The sequence below is a fragment of the Caloenas nicobarica genome, chromosome 16 (genome assembly GCF_036013445.1).
Source record: "Caloenas nicobarica isolate bCalNic1 chromosome 16, bCalNic1.hap1, whole genome shotgun sequence".
In the NCBI taxonomy this organism is placed as follows: domain Eukaryota; kingdom Metazoa; phylum Chordata; class Aves; order Columbiformes; family Columbidae; genus Caloenas; species Caloenas nicobarica.
Genome location: NC_088260.1, coordinates 6,353,684 through 6,372,788, shown reverse-complemented (window position 1 = coordinate 6,372,788; position 19,105 = coordinate 6,353,684). Strand labels below are relative to the sequence as shown.

At 45.6% G+C, this 19,105-nt stretch overlaps 1 protein-coding gene across 3 annotated transcripts in view; it reads right to left on the bottom strand.

The window, feature by feature from the left end:
• The window catches only part of GRK3 (G protein-coupled receptor kinase 3), a 63,695-nt gene extending 44,991 nt beyond the window's left edge, over nucleotides 1-18,704 (bottom strand). For 2 of the 3 annotated variants that reach the window (XR_010607070.1, XM_065646094.1), the window contains exons 1-2: nucleotides 18,257-18,704; nucleotides 2,973-3,049 (exon numbers count right to left, since the gene is read on the bottom strand). Coding sequence is in view for 1 of the 3 variants with exons in the window: in XM_065646094.1 (XP_065502166.1) it covers nucleotides 2,973-3,049; nucleotides 18,257-18,369 (190 nt within the window). In the remaining 2 variants the exon portion in view is untranslated. The remainder of the gene's footprint in view (nucleotides 1-2,972; nucleotides 3,050-18,256) is intronic. The other variant, XM_065646095.1, reaches the window with a different exon arrangement.
• Between the last annotated feature and the right edge of the window lie 401 nt (nucleotides 18,705-19,105).

The window sequence follows — 19,105 nt, the reverse complement described above, 5'->3', positions numbered from 1 at the left end:
ATCTGGGCCAATCTTTTACAGGGGGACCTGGAAAGCACTGAGCCTACAAGGATTTAAGGGCTCACTAAGGATAAAGACTTGCAGCTGATAAGATCAGCACCATAATTAGACATACTTACAGGAAAACATCCAAAGAGAATGACTCCATATAAGACATCAGAAAGCCTTGTATCACACAACTGAGCAAAGCCCTGGTTTTTACATTTGAAAAAAGGAGGATGCTGAAAAAAAAAAAAACAATGACCTGGAGCTGTAAGAACGAACTGTGGTCTGGGGAAAAAAAAAAAAAAAAGCTTAACAGGCCTCACCTAAATTGCTTGCCAAAGGAAAAACTCGATAGCTTGATGGAGTTTTAGGATTAGTACACAGGGAGAAAGGATTGCATACTGGATGGCTTTAACTGAGAAAATAACAGCACAGAAGAAGAGCAGCAAGGAGATGAACCAAGAGAATTGCAGCTCCTGATCAGAGACTCTTTGGACTCAGGCAGATCTAAACTCCCCTGAGCAGGTCCAGCCTCAGCTGCGGCCTCTCCATGTCCCTGCCATACAGAGAGATAACAAGAGTAAAAAGGTGATTAGACTTCTAATTACCTCACCACATTTTCACAGCTTTTTGCATAATGCTTGCCTAAAATTGAAGGTACTATACCACAAGCGATTATGTTAATGTCTGGAAACAGAACTAATTTAACGACAAAGAACAAGCTAGAAAATGCAATAAAATTTAAATGAACAACCACAGTAAGGAAATTTAATATTTTCCAGTGCAATGCAAAGTCTTCTGTTAAAAACACTCATGTTTATCTCTAACCTTTTTTTTTTTCTTCCATTCTAAATCCTTCTTCAGAAGAAAGCAGCTTCAGAAGAAACCAAAACTCCAGCAAAGGGGTCACAGCAGAGCTCTGCATTTCCAGGTACCAGAGGGCAAACGATCCTGTGACTGTACCCAGGGGAGAGGAAAACACTCTGCATGTCTGTGAACGACGCATCTCGAGAGATGCATCTCGAGATCAGGGGAGAAACTCATCTGCTCATCAGACTCTGGGCTCTAAAATTCCAGGTTCCATGGCTACCAACACGGCGAAAAAAGAAAGATAAAATCCTTCCAAGGCTACAGTTACTTGACTATAGTTGCTATAACTTATGAAAATAACTGCAACGGTTCTTCGGAACCAACTATTAATGAAAAGTATTCAATTACATAAATAGAAATATCCATTACATATAAGCTGTTCTGTTTGACTTCTTTTTTCTAAAAAAGGAGAAGAAAAAAGAAAAAAAAAAAAAACAAACCACCACACAACTTCTTCATTTCCTTGCCCCCAAACAGAATCAAACAGTTAAGGTCAGCCTGTGTTCTGTGTTTGGTTGCTCAAAATTCCACTTGTTTTGCAACTGCCACGCTATAGCACAATATTAATGACTCAGCACAGACATCTAAACTGAAGCACATACTTAAATATGTCAGCACAAGCAAACATGGTATCTATGCATTTAGAGTACGATGGTTTTGGCCAGAAAAGTCACAGTTTTTATGCACAAAGATACAGGCTACAATTCGCTAACGCAAGGGAAAGCACCGTGAGACTTCTATGAGCAGACACTTTGGACCAGGATTTCCACAACCCTCTTTGTACAAAGCTGTGTATGAAGCACACGTACCTCAACCCACTCCTCAAATCTACTGGATAAAGATTTCACAAGCCCCTGGTGAAATCCATTCCCCTGCTTTACTACTCATCCTACTACTAAAATGGTTTTATTCATACCAAGGTGTTGTGTTGGTTTTTTTTTTTAATTCACATGTTAAGCCCCTGGAAAATTAACTAATCTCATCATTTCTGCAACCACTTTTCTGGTTTTGAGCACTGTTCAACCGCACTTCTCTCTTTCTCAGCCTACATCACCCCCTATTTCAATACTTCCTCGCAGGTCACATTTAGCAGATGGCTCGGTGAGCTCTGCTCCTTCCCATCACTCTTTCCTGGACCCTTTCCACCAGATCCATGTACATTTTGTCATCTTGTGCCAGGATGGACACAATATTCTGCTGAAAGAGGATTACTTGACATGCCTCACTGGCTACAATCCCGATTTTTGTATTTGGTTGTGTGATCCAGCTGAGACAGTACAGCCCACGGCTCACTGACAGCCAAGGCAATTAAACGTCCACCTGATGAGTGGTTCTCCACCCTGCGTTTGTGCCATTACTCCAGCGCAGGTGCAGAGGACGCTGCTTGTTTTAACTGCATTTTTAATTTTAACTGCATTTTTCCCCCACTCTGGTCTACGGAAATCTTTTGTCATTCTGTCCTTGTCCCTGGGGTGGTCACGGCCTCTCTCAGCTCACAAGCAGAATACAGAGGTTCTTCATCCCAGCATTGCCACTGGGAATTAAAACACTGCAGAGTGGCTGATCCCTGACATTGTTTCACACACACCTGTCCTCGCTCACATAGAAGCTCCAACATCTGTCCCCCAAGCCAATTTTCCCAAGGGTCTTGCCCCCTGCACACAGCAGTTTCACCCAGGCCACATCTCCCTGTGCTGCCAGCAAGAACATGATGTCAGACCGTCAAGACAACACATGCGGTATCTTTTCTACTACTGTTCCCTTTATCAAAAAGGCTTATTACCCTCGCAGAGAAAAAAAAAGTTTAACTGATGTGACACATCATATTGTTGACAAGGCCATACCAACTAATACAATTTTCTCCTCGATGTTTCCAAATAATTTAATTATTTTTTCAGTAGTTTTCCAGAACATGAAGTTGATAGATTGTCTTGCTTTGTCTTCTTCCCTTTCATGACATTTATTTTACTGAAGACCTTTGTTTTATCAAGTCCTGTCCATATTCCAGTGTTCTTCAGATCATCCACAACACTGATTTTTCAGCAGTTGTTACAGAGAACTGGCAGGCAAGACAACCTTAAAAAGCTTTACATGAGTAACATTGAAATACGACTTACCAATTTTCTGATGAAAGATCTTGTCGAAGGTTAATTCACCCCTTTCCTCAAGGTATTTCTGCATAACACTGCGGATACTGGAGGGAAAACAAAACAAAACAAAAAAACAAAACAACAGTTACTTGAAACTACTTCTTTTCAACCAGACCCTTAACATACTTTGGAGAAAAGGTCACTAAAATGAAACATTAATGTAAAGACCCCCGTGAGATGAGATTCTGCTACATCACCACAGGCAGTCTGCTGCCATATCTGAGGACCAGCAGAGTTCAGAGGACCACGGCCACCAAGGCCACCGGGCCCGGAGCCACGTGTCACACACACACAGAGACTGCTGAATTCACAGAATTCACACTGCAAATTCTTTTATGAAAATTCAGTCGTCACCTACGAATACCTTTCCAGACATCACCTTACATAGCCTGAAAATAGCCTTGCAGTCTCAATACTGCGGGGTTTTTTAAGGTGGGTTTTTTTTAAAGGTTGAGTTTGAGGTATACAATAAATATCACTTTTCCCCACTGTAAATATCAACATTATCCAGTATAGAGTATTCGTAATATTCGTGCCCATTCAGTGTAGAAGAGATGTAACTTTTACACTTCAAGTTCAACATATCAATAGCCTACACCACAGTGTGATGCTGCTAGAATTCCTCTTCAATAATCTGTACTCATCTGTTATAATAAGATTTGAAAATAATGCAACTGAGCATAAACTGGGGGAAAAAAAGAATACATTGGTGATTGCACATATTTCCCTTCCTAGTAGGCCACTAGAGAAGCAAGAGCAGCATAGTTTAAAGGACAATTTAAAGGCTCCCAGCCTTTCCCTGCGTTTGCCCAGGGGGGTTTGATCCCAGTTAGATATTACAGGTTGAACAGAAGGGTACAGGGCTGCCACCAGGAGCTGGAGCACCAAACGCTGGGTGTTTTTCCTCAAAAACATAGGAAGGAGGCTGCAGGCAGAGGCCCAGGGGCCCTGCCCGGCAGAGGCCTGGGCTGGCGCGGGGGTCACCACACTTCCCAGGGGACACCCTCACCATCCTTCACTTCTGCGTTCTCACACCAGGTTTGAGCTTGCACCATGGAAAATAAATGTGCAAGTCAATCAAAGCTACATCAGGCCGTTAACACCGCAATTGCCATCCATCATTCCAACAATGAGCCAACAGAAGCTCCATTAGGCCTCTGGCTTGGCTGCAGAGCACTTAACATCTACTTTGCCTAATTTGTAATGTCACAATCACTCATTTAAACCACATTAACACAGATTTCCTTTATTTGTCAAGTAACCTCAATATTCATTTTAATACAATGCCTATAAAAATTTCATATGGGCAACAATACAAGCACATAAATTTCAAAATCGATGCAGCCCAGCAGTACTGTGCCTTGGTAAAACTATATTGTCATAGTATTAAGTCAAAGCTCCACCAGACTTTTTATGTTTCCAGTTTTAAAATTGATATTTACATATGTACTATTTTTTTAAAATAAAAATAAACACAAATACCCTGTACAAAGTACTCATACCCTACACAAGATTGTTAAATATCACTCACGTTTCTGCAGAAGACTGAACACCTAATCCTTGTAACGTGTGGACTCTGAACTACTTCATGTCAGCAAAAACTGAACAGGTCAGTACTCATGGACAGGTTTTAACATTTTCTGGAGAAGAAAAACTAGATTTCTGCGGTTATTTCTCATCTCTTTTTTTTTCCTAAAGCCACTGCATCAACTTGTGCAGTTCTGGGTCCTGCATCCCTGTCCTCAGCAGAACCCCAAAAACTGCAGAACTCCCCAGGAGCGCATCACCAGAGCTGCCAAAAAACCTCACAAATATGAATAAACATCTCTTCCACCAGCTTAGACAGAGGAACGTATCTGCACTCCTGCCCAAATGAGGACCTGAGGCACGAAGTCTGAAGGACTATAATAAAACGTCTATAATAAAAGCCAAAAAATTAACTCAAAGGTCCCAACCCCCAATCTAGGAAATTATTCTATTAATAGTTTTTAATATCTCAACGTCCCACATGGAACACACACCTATGAACACTGCAACCCAAAGCAAGAACTCTGGAAGCTAACCACCACATCAAGTTCAACAAGAATTGGGAGGGCTAAACGTCTTTTATCAGATTTCAGACTATGAATTATTCAGTGATGAACTTGCTAGTCTTTTTATTTGTTCATCAAAAACTAGGTCTACTTTCTGTGTATTTTAACAATATAAATTAAATACTGATTTCAAATGAGGAGGAAGCAGTAAATAGAGATCATGTTCTGTACCTGGGAGAAGCAAGGCAGTAAAATAAAATTTATCATATCATTGACAGAATTACAAAATTTGGTCGCCTGTTCTATGGGTAGACTTTTAAAAATATACATCCTAGCTTTACATGTTTAAAAATGGTGATGGTAAAACTTAACTGTTCTCTTAAATCCACAAAACGTCAGCATGTGGATGGCAAAACACCTCCAGGTTCCCTGGCAGTGCCGGGCTGCGGGTCGGGCTGGTGGGACCGGGGGGACCGTCACCCCCAGAGGGTTTGGGAGATCCCTGAAGCCCTGTCCACCCGTGAGCTCCTTCCCTCCACATTCCTCTCCCCCAGCCAGACTTTTCCCATGTCTCTCCAGGCTTGCAGGAGGACCACGTACAAATGGACCTGGTCTGCATCATGACCATGGACTTCCCCCTCCCCGACCGCCTGGTCTACCCGAGCCCATCATCCTTGGAGCACGGCCACGTCTCGTTCCCACCGACCGCTAGACCATTAGTAACATCATAAGCCTTTTTAAAAATAATGACATCAAGAAAGCTTTCCTCTGCTCTAACGAGTGCACTGCAAGAAATTACATAAACAGATCTGAGTCTAGACAATGGGAGAAGACAATGAAAAATTTAACGTATGACTGAAGTGTCCAGGAAAACACTCCGATTGTGTAACGGACAAATCTCTCCAGTGCTTCTCCTCCTCTCCCTTGACATCTAGTGCTTCTGGTCTGATGGATAACATGTCAAAGGAACAAAACGTTTTTGCAGCTACAGGATCTGAACAAATCTGTAAGATGATCACAGGCTATGGGACTCCACGCTGCATTCCAGCTTCTGAACAACAGATTTTCACCCCTTTAAAATCATTTCTCATTATCCATATGAATAAATAAGAATAAATTACATGGAGTGGATTATGACTACCCAGAATAACAACCTTCTAATTCTCAAACAGAATTTGAGGGTGGAAATTCTATTGAGTTCAAAGGAAATGAAGCAGAGTCCATATATCCTTCAGAAGGATGGGCAGCTTTAAAACGGAGCCTAGCACATTCCACAAACCGGAAGGTTCCCCTTCTGCTTTTGTATATTGAATCATTATCTGCCCTACACGTAAACAATCTGGGATTAAAAGCTGCATTTCACAGAAAAGTAGCCATTTCTGAAAAGCTTTCCATATCCAAATATGCTTTCAGCGCAAACAATGTGCTAATGCGAGAAGTGGACTTTTTGCATAAGTTCATCTCGGTTCACAGCATGATCTACCTTAATAGCAACACTCAAGCAGAAACAAAAGCTGGCTAAAAATTAAATCCAGGGAGACTTCAGAAACAAAAGCATACCCGACTGTACTGTAGAAAAACCTTTTGTCTGTATTTTTTTTATTTCAGAGAGGAAGAAAATAGCAAACAGCAAACATTTCAGAAACAGTTTTCTGTCCACTTAACACAAGTCAACTGAAGTAACAGGACAAGTATGTTCAGGGGAAATCAAAAGTCAGGCTCAATATTTTGTGATAAATGCAATTTGGACTCTGGATAGCTCTTTGCTGGTTTAAGCAGAAGGCAGAAACTAGAAGTTATAGAGGATAATAAAATAAACAGCATTCATTTTGACATTTCCTAAAAGTTTGGCTATTAATTTCTAAGATGCACAGATTTTGTCCCCACAGGTTTGTTATATTAATACTACATTATGCAGGAGTTCTTTTGACAGCATCTTGCACCTAGGAAATGGAAAGGGTAAAGAGAGATGCAATGGTTTGTATATGTATACATACTCTTAATGTTGGAACTAGATCAAGATGCTACTTACTACTGGCCTTCTTACTACTGTATCTTAAAGGAACATTTAATTATTTATCATAAAAGCACATTATTTTTTCCTATAAATCCAGCAGAGTTCTGATTTGTGGGATATTATCTATTGTAGAGGCACATACGCACACCACGGCTTGAAAAAAAAAGTCTGGCCTTATTGCAAGCTTTAAAGAACCATATTTGCATTAAGAATACGCAGTTAACCTCACTAATATATTCACCTATAAGCTGAAACTGAAAAAAGAGAACAGAAAAACAAAACGAGAACGAAATGGCAGCTTTACAGAGCCCGGCCTGAGGAGAGCAGATTTCAGTACCAACGTTTCCTGTGTCATCCTGGGCAAGTCATAAACATGACCTGCCTCAGATCCTCGGTCCATAAAACAAAGCTGTGTTTCTTTTTCTGCTCCTCTTTGCCATGAGGGTAGGTCCCATCCCTCTGCCATGTGTGTGCCCTGTCCTCAGCACACTAACTCCTGATGGCTCCTGGCACCTCCAAAAACTACTCCGATGCTAATAATAATGTCAAGAAAATGCTAGATATTGGGTAACTGAATCGCCCTGCCCCTGACTGTGCCCCTTTTGGACTGTGCTCACCGCGTTCCCGCTTCCCACGCTTTGAGCATCCATCTCCACGCCGGACAGTCACCTTCCATTTATTCCGGCTGCTTTCTCCTCTTCCTTCTTGCTAGCACTCTGATTTCCCTTTTTCAAATCTCTCCTGTTCTCATCTTGCTTTCCACACCATATTTATCACGTTCCCTCACCCCATCAGCTTTCATCTCTATTTTCCTCTTTGCCTTCTCACTCTGCACAGCTGCACGCAGGGAACTCTCGCAAAGCCAAAGACCTGAGCTTCCCGCAGCCAGAACAGAACTGAGCCCGCTTAGAGCCAATTTCAAGCAAGAAGAATTTCTCAAAGTCTGAAGCATACCACCACCACCGTGTCATTAATAATACAGTTTCTCTTTAAAAGTATTTTTACTGAGGTTTTGCAGAGCAGGAAAGCAAACAAGTCGCATAACAGGACAGAGAGAAGGAATGAAATATCTCAACACGAAGACTAAATCTGTGCAAGCGATTACTGACGATGCTATTATTTCCTTGCAATATGCTCATCGCTGGCATGAAGCACCTCTCCAACCAACAGAAAACTCCCCTTGAACCAGATCGTAAACTGTAAAGAGTGCCTGGATCCCAGCGCCGGCCCAGCCGAACGCTCCGCTCTGGGGTGAGAGCGCAGGGCAGACACCTGATGCCATCGAGACAAAAGAACTTGCTTCCCTCCTATATGAAGAGAGGTAAAAAAATAGTGAACATATCACAGATTGTTCAATCCATTTAGTTTTGCTTCCTCTCAGACTTGTACCCAGTTCAAAGTTCAGCAGAAGTTAACACTTCTCCAAACAATTTTGTTCTCAGATGCTGTAAAAGGTTGTTTTACACCTTGCAGCTTTTGTTTGAGCAATTAATGGGGCAAAGTAAATTCCCAGCATATAAAGCCAGACAGGACCATTAGATCATCTAATCTGATGTATTTGTCCACTACTTGTAAAATTCCATATTTGAGGAGGAAACAAATCATTAGAAGACAGTGAAAAACACATTTTTGGACAACAATGAAATAACATGGAAAAAAAAAAGGTTCCTTTTACTCTTTTACTTTTGAGCATCCTACAATATCCCTAGAATACCCCTGACAGCAATGCAATACCCAGCTATCTTAATTATTTAACAGAGAAATAGAAGTGATCATTGGTACTACGTTAATTAGTGCACATGCTCGTTCCACTCGTTGTCTCATCAGCCGACAAACGAAGCAGACACGAGCAAACCTGCCCCGTTTGCAGACCCACCCCGCAGCACCATCCCACGGGACAACAACTGGGCTCTGCCATTTTCTACCCCAACTTCACCCGTTCCTACCCCAATTTCTGTCTCTGCACTCCAAATTTATGCTAAGCCAAGTTGTTCCTCTGCAGCAGCACTTTCCCACCCCGCCCAGTATCTCATCCAGGAGATGAAGCAGTTTCACTTACGCACATTATATTAATGGAGAAAGTTCACGACAAGGGAGTCAGAAGCAAGAGCCATGTAGCTACAGTTTCGAATACGCACTATCCTCATGGTCCTTGAGGATCATTTGCATTATCGTTGCAGAAATCTGAAACTAATATAAAAGCTTCTAAGTACATGAATTTTTCAGGAATAATTACACTGAACTGTAATGTCAAGGACTTGCCCTTCCACCAGAATGTGGCTACTGAGAAATTACAAGAATGAGAAACTGGAGCAAAAAATCACATCTCCTTCCTCCTACTGCAATTAAGTAATTTGTCAATATGATTGTCTTAAAAAAAAATACAAAATCACTAAAGATGTGCCAATCATTTTTTTTAATCTTTCCATATCTATAAAATGTTTAGAACTCTCTTTAAAAGTAGCATGCGAGTATAAACATTAAAACAGCCAACGATGACTGAAACACACTACATTCGCCTGTGATTTATTTATTCATTTATAGTCTCAGGATGCAATTTAACAGAGACTTAAATGTTTATTTGCACTATCCAAATCCATCATAAAGTTGCTAAAATTGGACCAAAGTTCCTGCCCCAAAGGCCTTTGAACTGAAAGCACGACAGGGTCAACAAGTCCAGCTCAAAGCAATGACAGAATGGCACACAGCCATTACAGCCAAAACCTTTTTTTCCTTTATAAAAGTGTATTTAAAAGGTTTAGCAATGCAAGATTGATCAAAAGTAAAAACTGTTAAGAACTATTTGGCTGAAGAATCAGATCTTCTCTGAACTCTTTTAAACAACAAGTTAAAACTACATAAATCTTCCCATATTTTTCTCTCCCTCAGAGGAAACAATCCTCTTTGAATGTCCCTCCAGAGCATCGCATCCCAAACACCGCAGCAACATTTCTCCTAAAGCAAAACAAAAAAAGAAACGTAAAATTGATTTTTTTTTTTTTGCTTCTCGTTGTGCGTTTTAACCTGGCGGTTACTTTAAAGTCCCAGAAGTAAGGGAGATGCGAATGAAGTAACCGTAATCATTAGAACAATTTGGAAAAAAGACTGGAAAAATCCGGGGTAAGAAAAAATAATTAATAAATAAATCAGAGGACTGATGCACAGAGATGCAGAACTGTTTAAATGGGAAAATGAACAGAACGCGATGGGGAAGACACAGGGAAGCCAGGCTGGGGGCTTCAGAAAAACAGCAAGTGATGAGGAGGCTGGGAAAGGGCAGTCACCTTGGTGACACCCCCTCGGTGACACCTCCTCGGTGACACCCCCTCGGGCTTTCCTTGCAACCCCAAGGGCTGGGAAAGCCAAAGGGCTGGAATGTCCCCAGCAAATTGCAGCCACCCAAAAAAACCCCTTTCCGAGCGGTTCCCCATGGCACAGCCAGGCTGGTCTCACCAGACACTTACAGCCTCAAGAACCTCCTACCCACATTTTGTCTTTTCATTTAAAGTTCAGCTTAACAAAGACTTGTGCTTCACAGAGCTTGCCTTTCCTCCTGAAATTCAGACAGAAATGTAGTAACGGGAATAGCAGCATCCGCGGAGCCGTCCTGTGGGGGCTCCGATCCGTGCCCAGCTCTTGAACAGGGGCGTCTTCCTCTAAGGTTTGAAGCATTGCGTATTTTCCTGGGTTGCCCAGCGCTTTTCAATTTTCAGGGAGGACGCAGAAGCTACTGGGAGCTCTTCCCTCCTTTGCACCTTAAGCAGAGGTAGTAATTTATCGCAGGTGATGAGCACCCATCCATTCCCAGCTCCACATGGAGCTCCTGCGACGTCTGTCCCAGCCGCGTCCCTGGGGCTGCGGTGACGTGCAGGAGGTGGAAACGCAGCTGGTGCTTGTCTGGGATTGCAAACACGCTGCAGCACCCGGACGGCATCGCTGTCGGCGTTTAACGACGGCTTTGATCTGCACAGCCCTGCCAGATCCAGCCCTTTCCCCAGCTCCTTCCCCAACGGGACACGGCACATGCTGACAGGACAAATTCCTGGCACACTGGAAGGGGACCAGGGGTTTCTATGTGGAAGAGGTTTCTCCTAACATTCTCAGAAATTTTTATTTATGCAAGGCATATTTATATAGGTGTTTGCTCAGTATTGGAATGATTTTTTGAAGGGAACTAGTAAGCATAGGGTGAAGGTCTTTCTGTGAAAAACAGCTGTATTTTCTAAAGCTAGAAACTGCTGATTTATGTCAATTTAGTTCAATTAAATTATGCTATTCAGTTTATGCACCTGGACCTGACGAATCCTGATAGGCTTTTTTCTAATTTTATTAATTACCAAAAAAAAAAAATATCTATTATTGGTAAGAAGATTAAACCAGGCCATTCCACATGATTTCACCAGAACACAAACTGAGAGCTGCGTACGTTCATTTCCCGATTTTATAACTCCAGCGTTTCACTGAAAACACTTCACTTGGGAAGGTCCGGGCACTGAAAAGCCGTCATACCTACAAAAGGAGTAATAGCTATGAGGTTTATTAACTTTACTGGAAAGATAAATCTGCTTGCAGAAAGGCCAGGGGAGCTCCCTGTGCCGCCGAGCTCCCCAGCCGATGCCCCAGGCCAGTCCCAGCACCAGGATCCATTACATCTATAATGCAGCATCACATTATGGGCGCTTTCCCCAAAAACACCCCTAGAAACCTCCCTCTGTTGTTAGCACAATCACAGAAGCCTGCACACTGAGCTCTTCCCAGATCATCCTCATTTACCTTCTTTCTTAATTAAGGTAATGACGCCCAAGGGAAGGTCTACGTTTCAAAACATAAGCTTCAGCCTTATAGCATCCCCATAGGAGAGCTAATTGGAACATCTCCCTTAAGGCCAGATCCCGCTCCTGCGCCCAGAGACGCTCCAGGTGCTGTGTGCTCAGGGGCTGGGACGGTCCAGGACCTCACCTGAACCTCTGAAAACCCGACTTCAACCTCTGCAGCTGTCAAACATCCTACATGTGAAGAAACACACAACATTTATTTCCTCATTGGCTTCTCCTGTGATCCAGTCCCTTCTTCCAGACCGTCATTTCTCGTCTATTAAGGCTGCAAGAGCTTTGCAGCAGGACTTCCCACACGCTTCTGTATGAGCCTGTCTTTAATTTAAGGTACCCGACACCACAGTTACAACAAATAACCTGAATTCTAAAGGGAGAGAACATCCAGCTGGTGTGGGGAAAAGCACCCACAGCAAGCAGGAGCCCTCCTGCCCTGTGACAGCCCATCTCCATCCCTGGAGCACCCATTTTCCTGCTGACAAAGTCCTGCAGTACACGGCTAACTGGAGACAAGAAGTACGCGCTGTCAGCAGCCCCAGCTTTCTATACATACACTAAACTATTTTGAGAAAGCCACCTTTTTACTACCTTCTCAACCAATGCTTCTACTGACAGCAGAGTCAGGGGGTTGAATTCCTAAACAAAACTAAGTTTTTAACTACTCTGTCATCTCTGCTCACTGTGAGCAGGACTAACTGGAATGAGAAGACACTCACCATCTCAGAAATAAGAGTTTGCACTGATTGGGTGGCAATGTTTTAGGAAGCACAGTAACACGAAATGTGTCCGTTCAAGTTGTTTACAACCTGCTTGGAGATAGCGCCCAGTGAACTATGAGATGCTCCGTTTAACGGGGACACACTGACCTTGGGAAGCACAAATCCATGGTGTTCGCTCCGACACCACTTCAGGTGCCCCTACAGCACCGATCCCAGTCCTCAGAATACCTGCCTGGTGTACACCACGTATTCAGCCCTCTGCAGCTCTCACCAAGCTTTGCTTCCTTGATTCTGTGCTTAAACCTTCAACTCAAACAGTGGGATACAGTATAGCTGCAAAATAATAAATCAGTTATAAAACCATTTCATCTAGAACCCTTTTTCCTTCTGTAGTTTCACAAATTGCATGTCAGTGAAACCATTTCAAACAGCTTGAGTGTCCTGCATGCTGGTTTGAGTTTCTTACTTCAAATTTTTCAATTCAATTTTTAGTAAGCACTGGAAACGGTATAAAAATACCAAGAAACAATCTTGCCTGACACTAAAAAAATTGTAAATGTCAAACAAAAACCTCAATCGTTTTGCAATTTTAGACAGCCACGCTTAAGTTCTCCCAAAATCATTTACAGTCATTATTGCTACAAGCAGATGGAACAAGCTTCAATAAAGTACCACCACCTTACAGAGCTAAAGTACTATGACACAAATTCATCTGAACTAACCAGTAGAACCTCAATCCTCCATGTCATCTCCTATTTAATTTTGCATTCATTGGTACCATTTCTGTGCAAACCCCAGTAAATGCATAAGCCCTTGAAAAATATGGGCCTACATTATTTTTTTTTTCTGAAAAAAAAAAAAACCCAAACCAACAGTACTTTGGAAGGTTTCTCCCATTTGCACTCAGATAGAGGAAGAAGTGTGACATGGCACAAGGCTTCCTGGAGCCACCACGCTCCTGAACAACCTGGTATTTTGGTGTTACCATCACTGACAAGACCGTGGTAGACCCTGCTCTGCTGTGCCACAGACCAACACCACGAAAAGGCCTCCAAGGCCCCACGTTTGTCATCCGGGACAAGCAAATGCAAAAGGCTGGAGGGAGGCAGGCAGGAAACACTATCAGTGACCGCGACAAACGCTGCATCAACACAGCGAGCGCTGGCACATCAATCTCAGCCAAACTTCATCAGCTTCGCAACAAAACGTGTTTTAATGAGGGATGACCGCGACACTGAGCAAGAGACGTTCCATGAGTTAAGTGCCACCTGCAGAAACCCAAAACCGAAGGTTATGCTTGAAGCAACAAAGAAACACCTGGAAAGATGCAAAGGGATGAGGTAAGCGTAATAACAACAAATACAAAAATTACACAAATGATTGTCAGGAATTTCTTAAGAGACAGCACTCTAAATGGATAAACACAACAAGAAGGCGTTAAACAAAGCCAGAGAAAATAGCGTCAAAGTAACCGAGGCTGACAGCACAGACACAAGGGAGCTGTGGCCTGTGACTTAGAGATGTTACAGAAGATTCAAGAGCTACAAGAACACACTGAAGGACACATCAAAGAAACAACGGAAATTCAGAGAAAGAGAACAGTAATGCCAAGAGAATAAAACTGAAAAAGCAGAAGCCATAGAGAAGAGAGTAATGATGCTGAACTCCTAGCCGAGGCGTCACTTGGCTTTCACCAGTATTCATTCCTGTAACAGGAAGAAAGCAAATCACAAACAGCTCAGCATGGAACTGGAAAAGAAAAAGTAACCTCTGTGCATTCAGTGAACCTCAATTAGGGTTTTACACAAGTTATTAATATTTCGAATAGTAGGTAGGGAAGCAAAGGGCGAGTGGTGGCTGGGGTACCAGTGCTAGTCTTCACCTCTAAAAGTAAAGTGAAGATGGGATAATAATTGAGGAAAACTGTTCTGTTAGAAGTGTTATTTTTATTATAAAAGTGACTGCAACATGCCTTTTTTCTCCCCATAGGGTTAGGATTCTGAGGAAGGTAGAAGACCAAAGAAAAAAGCTGCAAGAAAAATAAGAATTAACTCAAAAGGGAGGTAATTACTGAAATAAGCAGGTTAGAAAAGGAAAGATGAGATGGGAAACACCAGCAAGTGCGGCAAGAGAAGCAGGAGAAGCCTGGGCAGAGGCACGCTGTGTTTTGTTACCATGCCCTTGGTATCCGTACACCAAAGCTCCCTGAGCTTACGCGATGTTTACAGTGAGGAAGCCTTAACGTTAACGTCCCTGCACCCTCGGCCCACCCCACTCCTTTCATTGCCTGGACCGTTTTTCCTCAGCTTCACATTATGCAAATCCTTGACTCAAACCAGAGGAAGCTGCTGGTAGATAAAAAGAGCTGTTATACAGTGCTCTTCCACTTCTTTCGACCAAAACAAGGGAAATCTAAAACTTACATGGAAAAGCTAAAAACTTCAGAAGTCTGCTGAATAGCCTAAAATATTAAGAGTGCAATTCATTTATTCCTTTCCCCCCAAACTTAAAATATTTGACAGTAATTCTGCACAAGAAGATTAAGGTTTCATATTTGCTCATATTTCAATACATATGCCTTATTTTCCATTTTAGGTCCTATTTCTGCAGGTCATTCTGCATTCGACAGCCCTTCTGCCCCCCAAGTGAATCTACCCGCAAAACAGGATTTTAAGAAACAACGTAAAACTAGAAAAGATCACAGCTTTCCCCACTCTTGGCAAGGCTCTTCGGAATGAAAGGAGGAAATGCAGAAGGGAAGGAAAAGCAGATGACAGAGGATGGAAAAAGGGTTGTTTTGGTGTTTTAAAAAAAAAACCAAAACACAAAAACAAAACCACACTCAGCCTCTTCCTTAGGCACTCTTGCCTCATTAGGGTTTTCTATCCTCTTTCTTCCCAAGCCATGATATTTATCAGGTTTGGTACAAAAACAGTCTGAGGATGCTTCATGTAAACTCAGCAACAATCAGCCCCATGGCCAATAAACTCTTCACCCTCGTAGTTTATTTGCTGCTAAGCCTTGGCCTGCAGCCTTGGAATTTCTTCTGCCTGCACTACAGCTATTTCCTTGTAAACAGGAAGCCCCCTCAAATTTGCATTACAGTAACTCCTTTACTCCATTTAGCGTCAAGTCTTATCTGAGAAAGATAAAATGATGCCGACAGGTGTACCGGGTTCCAGCAAAATGACAAATTGCAAAAAGGAGTGGAGTAAAACCTTGGTAATATTTCTTGGGGAGATAACGTCAGCAGCGCAGGATGCCGTCCTGGGCAGTGGTTGCCCGCGGAGATAAACCGACACTGCACGCATTCCTGGGAGGAGAACGCTGCAACAAGGCAGAGACGTTTATTTTCCAACGTGGATGTGATATTCCAGTGACCTTCCCGCTGTCTGTCCCAGTGACAGCCAGGAGCCCAGTGCAGCGTCAGAGCTGTGCTCGTGCTCCTCCGAGGAGCTGCTCTCTCACACACACACACACACACAGAAATTTAAAAAAAAAAAAAAAAAAAAGGAATTTTTTTTTATTTCAAACCCCTATAAGAGAGGACTTTGTGTGTTGCATTTTTTACTGTTACTATATCAACCTGCATTTAACCAGCTGATTTATATAATTTTAAATGAATCACTTTGCCAGCGATACAGAATATTTAGGCATAGCCAACACACCATGTCTGTTTTAATGAGAGGGATCAAAAAAACCCAACCAGAAACCAGCATGAAGACATCTGACACCAGCATAACGGTCACAATTTCCTACTGTATGAAGAAATCCCTGGTTTCAGTTAGAAGCTGAGAAGTTCAGTCATTTCAAGCAATCTAGAGCCGTTTGTGGTCCCCACCTTAGGTAAGTCTCTGTTCTCATTTATGTCCACGCTTCCTCTCATTCATCTGCTGAGCTGTGTCACACGTCCCCCGTTCACAGCTGCAAACCTCTGCCTCGTTTCAGGCTTCTCACCTTCTTCAGTGTGGCCAGTCTGGGGGGGATGGCAAACAATCTTTTTCCTCTAGTATTTCATGTAATCTGCAAACAGGTTCTTCCATGGGCAGGTCTAGGAGCGAGCCTAATCCTTCACCTTTCTTCCTGCTCTTGCACCTGGCTGCTGTATCCCACCCTGCCGAGCCGAGCACGGGTGAACCATCTCTCCCAGCTGAGGGAAACTACCAAACATCGACAAAAACGCAAATGCTGGAGGAGAGCAGCACACGGCCGGCCCGTCGGGCCTCGTGCGGTGCTGCGAGGCTGCGCTTTGCACAAGTGGATGTCGGCCCAGGCAGCAGCTTTCCAGCCTCCCCACCAGCACCCACCGTGCTGGTATTTCTCACGGCGCTGGAAGGACACGGCTTTCTCCTGAGCATCCCCAGAGGGGTCACGTCGCTGTCACAAACCAGGAGCACAACTGCACAAGGACAGTAACAAACACAACCAAAGCACTGGTAAATGCAAAGCTACCAGCAGTCCCAGTAAAGCACGCTGCACGCCAGGTGAACAGCATAGGCTCAATACCAGGAGAAAAACATACCAGGAGAAAAACAGGCACCGTCATCAGTCCAGCCAGCCATCCTCAACTGGACACCAAAACCAACTGTCAAACTTCTTCATTTGAGGTTTCACTGCCTCTGCAACGGGGACACACACGCGTTGGGCGCCCCGGGCCCTCGCCCTCCCCTGCTCCGCAGCCTCACTGCGCTACCCAGAATTCAAGCAGAGAGGCAGAAAAACGAGAGAACAAGTAAGAAGAAGGCTCCAGTGATCTCTCGTTCACGGAAGACAGCTCAGCTAGGCCACCAGTACGCCTGCAAACTGCCTACACGTTTTGCAGTAAATTCTGGATTATATTTTTCCTGTTGCAGGATTTTGTTTGGTGGCTAAATCTTTATTTTAAACATACATACACAGAGCCATGAACGAAAGGGAAAGCTTACTTGTAATTTCGGCAGTAAGCAGGCGATGCTCAGGTAATTTTGTAACACACGCATAAGCAGGGACTGTCGTTCAGAAGAAAATCTGCTTTTACCACCAAACCGCAAGAAAACGACCTCAGCCACGTCAAGGCACCCGTCTGCTCACCCGCTGACACCCGTGGGGGCCACGGCCACCGAGACCCAGACGGGTTCCTTGCTCTACACCACCTCTGCTCCGTGAGCTGCCTGCTAAGAGCCAAAAACCTCTCGGGGAGTCTGTCCTCCCTCCCCGCATCTCCCTGCTCCGTTGTCAAACCTCACGAAGCATCACCAACAAAATAGCTCTGCAGAATAAAACGGAATGATTCAGTTCGCTTTTGCCATTTTGTTTAGCTCACCACTTCAAGAATTTCTCACCCACTGAATGAAGCACCAAGTACAGGATCAAATCAAGACCCGAACCGTGGGGTTGGGGTTTTTTTTCCCGGGAAAAGCAGGCTTCTCCGCACCGTTACCTACCGAGACCCGCCTGCAGAAGTTGTTTGCAATAAACGCACCCGACCCGACCCCCGCGCCGGGCTCCGGGCGCTGCTCCCCGCCCCGCCGGAGGCCGCGGGTGCCCGGGCACGGCGGGAGGCCCCGCCGCCGCCAGACCGCTATGTGCGGCACCGCCGTGCCGGCGCGGGGAGCGGGCAGCGAGCGGGAGGCCGCCGGGCCGGGGCTCCCGGCGCCGGGGCGGACGGTACCTGGGCTCGGGCAGGGTGATCTTCTTGCTGGCCCTGGCCGCCGGGGTGCTCTTGCTCTTCTCCATCGCCATCAGGTAGCTGACATCGGCCAGCACCGCCTCCAGGTCCGCCATGTTCCCGCTCCCGCCGCCGGGCTGCAGATGGAGGCTCCGCCGGGGGCAGCCGCCCCCGAGGCGGGGGGTTGGCGGCGGGCAGGCGAGGCGGGCGGCGGCGGTTCCCCGTCCGCCCGGTGCCGCCGAGCGCCTCCCGGCTGCGCGTGTGCGCCTGTGTGTGTGCACGGGGCGGGCGGGGGGGGGCAGCGGCCGCCTCCCCGCCCTCCACGCCCGGGGCTCGCCGCCGGCCCTGCGCGCCCTCAGCCCGCGGCCGCCGCGGCGGGCGGGCGGGAAACCCCCCCCGCGGCCGTGCCCGCCCCCGCCGGGCCGGGCCGCAGCGCCCCGCCCGCGCCGCCCCTCAGCGCTCGCCCGCCCCCGCCGGGCCCATGGCGGCGGCCGGGCACCCGGCGCGGCCCCCGCGGCTCGCAGCCTACGCGGCCCCCGCGGCGCCGGGCGGGCAGGTCGCGGCGCGGCCGCGGGGCTCGGCGGCCATGGGCGGGCGGCGCGCCCGCAGGGGCTGCCCGGCGGCGGCGGCGGCGGCGTGAGGGGCTGCGGCGCGGCGGCGCCTGCAAAAATCCGGACCTGGATTCCGCCGGGGCGGCGGGAGTCGCCGGGGACGCCCGCGGGGATCCCCGGGAAGGGGCGGCCGCCGGGGTCTGCCCGGCCCCGAGGGGCTCCCGCGGTGCCCGCATCGCCCCTGCCGCGGGCGAGGGGCTGCGGGCCGCCTCCCGCGGCCCGGGGATTGAGAGCGGAGCCC